The 7241-nt window shown below is 34.7% G+C and overlaps 1 protein-coding gene across 1 annotated transcript; it reads left to right on the forward strand.

Annotated features, from left to right (window-relative positions):
* Positions 1-5202: 5202 nt before the first annotated feature.
* LOC145866998 (uncharacterized) lies at positions 5203-6989 on the forward strand. Its single transcript, XM_082971050.1, has 4 exons — positions 5203-5457; positions 6161-6277; positions 6488-6572; positions 6702-6989. Exons 1-4 carry the CDS (start codon positions 5240-5242, stop codon positions 6987-6989), a joined length of 708 nt encoding a protein of 235 aa, XP_082827176.1. The 5' UTR covers positions 5203-5239.
* The last annotated feature ends 252 nt before the right edge of the window (positions 6990-7241 follow it).

Consider the following 7241-nt stretch of genomic DNA (forward strand, 5'->3'; position numbering starts at 1 on the left):
CTCTGTAGGAAATGTTTTTAAATATCCTTTATATTGATGATGACCTGATGGTCTCTGTAGGAAATGTTTAGATAATATCCTTTATATTGATGATGACTTGATGGTCTCTGTAGGAAATGTTTAGATAATATCCTTTATATTGATGATGACCTGATGGTCTCTGTAGGAAATGTTTAGATAATATCCTTTATATTGATGATGACCTGATGGTCTCTGTAGGAAATGTTTAGATAATATCCTTTATATTGATGATGACCTGATGGTCTCTGTAGGAAATGTTTAGATAATATCCTTTATATTGATGATGACCTGATGGTCTCCGTAGGAAATGTTTAGATAATATCCTTTATATTGATGATGACCTGATGGTCTCTGTAGGAAATGTTTAGATAATATCCTTTATATTGATGATGACCTGATGGTCTCTGTAGGAAATGTTTAGATAATATCCTTTATATTGATGATGACCTGATGGTCTCTGTAGGAAATGTTTAGATAATATCCTTTATATTGATGATGACCTGATGGTCTCTGTAGGAAATGTTTAGATAATATCCTTTATATTGATGATGACCTGATGGTCTCTGTAGGAAATGTTTAGATAATATCCTTTATATTGATGATGACCTGATGGTCTCTGTAGGAAATGTTTAGATAATATCCTTTATATTGATGATGACCTGATGGTCTCTGTAGGAAATGTTTAGATAATATCCTTTATATTGATGATGACCTGATGGTCTCTGTAGGAAATGTTTAGATAATATCCTTTATATTGATGATGACCTGATGGTCTCTGTAGGAAATGTTTAGATAATATCCTTTATATTGATGATGACCTGATGGTCTCTGTAGGAAATGTTTAGATAATATCCTTTATATTGATGATGACCTGATGGTCTCTGTAGGAAATGTTTAGATAATATCCTTTATATTGATGATGACCTGATGGTCTCTGTAGGAAATGTTTAGATAATATCCTTTATATTGCTGAACGACCTGATGGTCTCTGTAGGAAATGTTTAGATAATATCCTTTATATTGATGATGACCTGATGGTCTCTGTAGGAAATGTTTAGATAATATCCTTTATATTGATGATGACCTGATGGTCTCTGTAGGAAATGTTTAGATAATATCCTTTATATTGATGATGACCTGATGGTCTCTGTAGGAAATGTTTAGATAATATCCTTTATATTGATGATGACCTGATGGTCTCTGTAGGAAATGTTTAGATAATATCCTTTATATTGATGATGACCTGATGGTCTCTGTAGGAAATGTTTAGATAATATCCTTTATATTGATGATGACCTGATGGTCTCTGTAGGAAATGTTTAGATAATATCCTTTATATTGATGATGACCTGATGGTCTCTGTAGGAAATGTTTAGATAATATCCTTTATATTGATGATGACCTGATGGTCTCTGTAGGAAATGTTTAGATAATATCCTTTATATTGATGATGACCTGATGGTCTCTGTAGGAAATGTTTAGATAATATCCTTTATATTGATGATGACCTGATGGTCTCTGTAGGTAATGTTTTTAAATATCCTTTATATTGATGATGACCTGATGGTCTCTGTAGGTAATGTTTAGATAATATCCTTTATATTGATGATGACCTGATGGTCTCTGTAGGAAATGTTTAGATAATATCCTTTATATTGATGATGACCTGATGGTCTCTGTAGGAAATGTTTAGATAATATCCTTTATATTGATGATGACCTGATGGTCTCTGTAGGAAATGTTTAGATAATATCCTTTATATTGATGATGACCTGATGGTCTCTGTAGGAAATGTTTAGATAATATCCTTTATATTGATGATGACCTGATGGTCTCTGAAGGAAATGTTTAGATAATATCCTTTATATTGATGATGACCTGATGGTCTCTGTAGGAAATGTTTAGATAATATCCTTTATATTGATGATGACCTGATGGTCTCTGTAGGAAATGTTTAGATAATATCCTTTATATTGATGATGACCTGATGGTCTCTGTAGGAAATGTTTAGATAATATCCTTTATATTGATGATGACCTGATGGTCTCTGTAGGAAATGTTTAGATAATATCCTTTATATTGATGATGACCTGATGGTCTCTGTAGGTAATGTTTTTAAATATCCTTTATATTGATGATGACCTGATGGTCTCTGTAGGTAATGTTTAGATAATATCCTTTATATTGATGATGACCTGATGGTCTCTGTAGGAAATGTTTAGATAATATCCTTTATATTGATGATGACCTGATGGTCTCTGTAGGAAATGTTTAGATAATATCCTTTATATTGATGATGACCTGATGGTCTCTGTAGGTAATGTTTAGATAATATCCTTTATATTGATGATGACCTGATGGTCTCTGTAGGAAATGTTTAGATAATATCCTTTATATTGATGATGACCTGATGGTCTCTGTAGGAAATGTTTAGATAATATCCTTTATATTGATGATGACCTGATGGTCTCTGTAGGAAATGTTTAGATAATATCCTTTATATTGATGATGACCTGATGGTCTCTGTAGGAAATGTTTAGATAATATCCTTTATATTGATGATGACCTGATGGTCTCTGTAGGAAATGTTTAGATAATATCCTTTACATTGATGATGACCTGATGGTCTCTGTAGGAAATGTTTAGATAATATCCTTTATATTGATGATGACCTGATGGTCTCTGTAGGAAATGTTTAGATAATATCCTTTATATTGATGATGACCTGATGGTCTCTGTAGGAAATGTTTAGATAATATCGCTACATGCTCAGTTATTTAGAATGAAACTGACTTGAAGGTGATGAGTCCTGCTACTGGTAGCCTATGTGAACTCTGTCAGGACCACTTGTGGATCACAGCAGGGGTACAGGTGGGTCGAGGGATGACATTGCCAAAAACAAATGTTTTCAGTATTAACTTATTAAACGACTAAAACCAAATAGAAAGTATGTAGAAAAGATAATGGACTTTTTCAATTATAGCATATAATCTTTGATAATTTTCAATCAGCTGAATAAAAGCTAGACAATTAGGCCCCCACTGATGTTGTTATCATGTTAGAGCATCAGAACACAGGATTATCCATGTCAGATGGTTTGGTTTTCACCGTTCAACCCAACTCAAAAAACACCTCCGTTGGTGGGTCACCAAGCACATCTGGGAACCCCTGCCTTAACGAAGAGTGACACATTATATTATTGTTATTATTATTATTATTATTATTATTATTATTATTATTATTATTATTATTACTATTATAATTATTATTACTATTATTATTACTATTATTATTATTATTATTATTATTGTTATTATTATTATTATTATTGTTATTATTATTATTATTATTATTATTATTATTATTGTTATTATTATTATTATTATTATTATTGTTATTATTATTATTATTATTATTATTATTATTATTGTTATTATTATTATTGTTATTATTATTATTATTATTATTGTTATTATTATTATTATTATTATTATTATTATTATTGTTATTATTATTATTATTATTGTTATTATTATTATTATTATTATTATTATTGTTATTATTATTATTGTTATTATTATTATTATTATTATTATTATTATTATTATTATTATTATTATTGACACTAAACATGGAGATGAGGTGGCAAATATCAGTCATGATTACATGTTCATGTGATGCTTTAAATCACCTGACTGTTTCTATGTCTGTTAGGAAATGTTTTATTTCTAAGAGATAATGAATAAATGAGAACAATTTACATTCAATAATTAGTTGTCACTGTGTTAACCACAACCAACATGTTGGATCTCTGTTTAGTTGTCACTGTGTTAACCACAACCAACATGCTGGATCTCTGTTTAGTTGTTACTGTGTTAACCACAACCAACATGCTGGATCTCTGTTTAGTTGTCACTGTGTTAACCACAACCAACATGCTGGATCTCTGTTTAGTTGTCACTGTGTTAACCACAACCAACATGCTGGATCTCTGTTTAGTTGTTACTGTGTTAACCACAACCAACATGCTGGATCTCTGTTTAGTTGTCACTGTGTTAACCAACATGTTGGATCTCTGTTTAGTTGTCACTGTGTTAACCACAACCAACATGCTGGATCTCTGTTTAGGGGTCACTGTGTTAACCACAACCAACATGCTGGATCTCTGTTTAGTTGTCACTGTGTTAACCACAACCAACATGCTGGATCTCTGTTTAGTTGTCACTGTGTTGACCACAACCAACATGTTGGATCTCTGTTTAGTTGTCACTGTGTTAACCACAACCAACATGCTGGATCTCTGTTTAGTTGTTACTGTGTTAACCACAACCAACATGCTGGATCTCTGTTTAGTTGTCACTGTGTTAATCACAACCAACATGCTGGATCTCAGTTTAGTTGTCACTGTGTTAACCACAACCAACATGCTGGATCTCTGTTTAGTTGTTACTGTGTTAACCACAACCAACATGCTGGATCTCTGTTTAGTTGTCACTGTGTTAACCACAACCAACATGCTGGATCTCTGTTTAGTTGTTACTGTGTTAACCACAACCAACATGTTGGATCTCTGTTTAGTTGTCACTGTGTTAACCACAATCAACATGCTGGATCTCTGTTTAGTTGTCACTGTGTTAACCACAACCAACATGCTGGATCTCTGTTTAGTTGTCACTGTGTTAACCACAACCAACATGCTGGATCTCTGTTTAGTTGTCACTGTGTTAACCACAACCAACATGCTGGATCTCTGTTTAGTTGTCACTGTGTTAACCACAACCAACATGCTGGATCTCTGTTTAGTTGTCACTGTGTTAACCACAACCAACATGCTGGATCTCTGTTTAGTTGTCACTGTGTTAACCACAACCAACATGCTGGATCTCTGTTTAGTTGTCACTGTGTTAACCACAATCAACATGCTGGATCTCTGTTTAGTTGTTACTGTGTTAACCACAACCAACATGTTGGATCTCTGTTTAGTTGTCACTGTGTTAACCAACATGCTGGATCTCTGTTTAGTTGTCACTGTGTTAACCACAACCAACATGCTGGATCTCTGTTTAGTTGTCACTGTGTTGACCACAACCAACATGTTGGATCTCTGTTTAGTTGTCACTGTGTTAACCACAACCAACATGCTGGATCTCTGTTTAGCTGTCACTGTGTTAACCACAATCAACATGTTGGATCTCTGTTTAGGGGTCAGTTCTCTAAAATGAGTCTCTCTGGGGAGAGAGAGGAGGGGGGCCCTGCCTCTAAAATGAGTCTCTCTGGCGAGAGGAAGGAGGGGGGCCCTGCCTCTAAAATGAGTCTCTCTGGGGAGAGAGAGGAGGGGGGCCCTGCCTCTAAAATGAGTCTCTCTGGCGAGAGAGAGAAGGGGGGCCCTGCCTCCAAAATGCATCTCTCTGGCGGACATAACACCAAAGCTAAGAGGTAAGATGACAATTTTATGAATAATTAACTAAGTTTATTTCCTAAATAAATAGCTATCTTAAGGTGAATGCACTTACTGTAAATCTCTCTGGATAAGAGCATCTGCTAAATCAGGGGTTCTCAATCCGGGGTCTGCGGAGGTACTGCAGGGGTTCTGCAGGAAGCGTGGGGAGTGGTGGTGTATCCAGGGAGAAAACTAATCTAATATTCTGAAATGTCATTGTGGTCTTATGTTCCCATCTATTGGAATTATTTAGCAACTGCAGTAGTGCTGAAAAAATGTGTTATTCCTTACTAAAGTAGTAATTACTGAGAATTACTAGTTAATTTTATCACTTACAATCATAAAATAACAACTTATACCATAACAAACAATTAAACTGACATAAACCAAAATCACTATATATGTAGTTATTTAGTTAATTACCAAATTGAGCCGGTCGGTCACATTTGAGAGTGAGGGAGATATATAGCATTTTGCATAAAAAAACATGATTTTTGTCTCTCTGAAATGAAACCATCAAGTGATAGATTTGAAACAAATCCTTGTCTGTGAGAGATGTAATAATTAATACATAATTTCTTTAAACAATAAAAGCTCATTTCTGTAAAGTGATATGTTGCGTTTTGGAACTCTTCTTATGTTTCCCATCTGAGATCAGAGTAGATGAGAGATGTAATGTTTGTCTCTGTTGTGTTGAAGACCAATCAAGCAGGAGAGACCAGCCTCCCCTGTACCCAGCTGTGTGTCCATGAAGAGTGACCAGTCTATGGATCGTCCTATAAAGTTTAGAGAGGGAGACTTGTCTACTGAACAAAGGTAAGAAGAACTCATGGGTCATGGTCAGTGAGTTAAACAACACTGTCTCTAGTCATTTCTCCTCTCCCATTTTCACATTTCTTTTGGTTGTTTTCATAATCCATAGGCTAATCCTTTAGTCCATTTTCATAGTCCTAAAACAGTGTGTGTGTGTGTGTGTGTGTGTGTGTGTGTGTGTGTGTGTACTGTAATCTCATGTTTCGTCCACAGAAACCAACAGGAGAGATCAGAGTCAGAGATTCTCAGTGGTCAGTCTTCCCAGAGTCATCAAACAGACATGGACTCCATATTCAGTGTATGTGGTCCTGTTATGTACATTTGTTTTTGTTTACCTCAAGTAAAGTTGATCTGTCAATCATTCATTAATGTGTTAATGAGAAAGCATGTCTTCTCTTGCTTAACTTATTTACATGATTTATTTCAGATGCTTGAAGAGAAAATTATGACATTTGTGAAGAACGAGCTGAAGATGTTCAAGAGGATTCTTAGTCCAGAACTCCCAGAAGGCTTTGAGAGTCAGAAGCAGGATGAGGAAGTGGTGGATGCTGAAGATGAGAAGCAGGAGAGCAGTGCCAGAGAGGGGGCTCTGAAGATCACACTGCACGTCCTGAGGAAAATGAACCAGAAGGAGCTTGCTGAGACACTGGAGAAATGTAAGATCTGTCTGCCACATGTTGAATGCTGTTTTATAACATTTAAAAGCTGTAGCTAAAGTACAGCTAAAGTAGCTGTGTAACTCAATGATATTGTAGCAACCTTAACACAACACCTTGTGACCTCATCAAGTAGCAGAAGGGATGTGATGTGGTGATTAATTTAGAGAGAGAGACAGAGAGAGACAACATTAATAATACCATCAATAATACCAATAATAATATAATCAGTCACACCAGTCTGTAATGCATTAAGAAAACATTGATACATTTATAGAGTCACTTAAGAGAATAAATTATTATTTTAAAAC

The sequence above is a fragment of the Salmo salar genome, unplaced genomic scaffold (genome assembly GCF_965601325.2).
Source record: "Salmo salar unplaced genomic scaffold, fSalSal1 ptg000152l, whole genome shotgun sequence".
Taxonomy (NCBI): Eukaryota; Metazoa; Chordata; class Actinopteri; order Salmoniformes; family Salmonidae; genus Salmo; species Salmo salar.

Excerpts from the sequence above, each read along its gene's own strand:
- LOC145866998 (XM_082971050.1), top strand. The coding sequence starts at position 5,240 with ATGAGTCTCTCTGGGGAGAGAGAGGAGGGGGGCCCTGCCTCTAAAATG. Across the intron at positions 5,458-6,160 it reads CATAACACCAAAGCTAAGAG|ACCAATCAAGCAGGAGAGAC; the intron begins GTAAGATGACAA and ends GTTGTGTTGAAG. Across the intron at positions 6,573-6,701 it reads ACATGGACTCCATATTCAGT|ATGCTTGAAGAGAAAATTAT; the intron begins GTATGTGGTCCT and ends GATTTATTTCAG.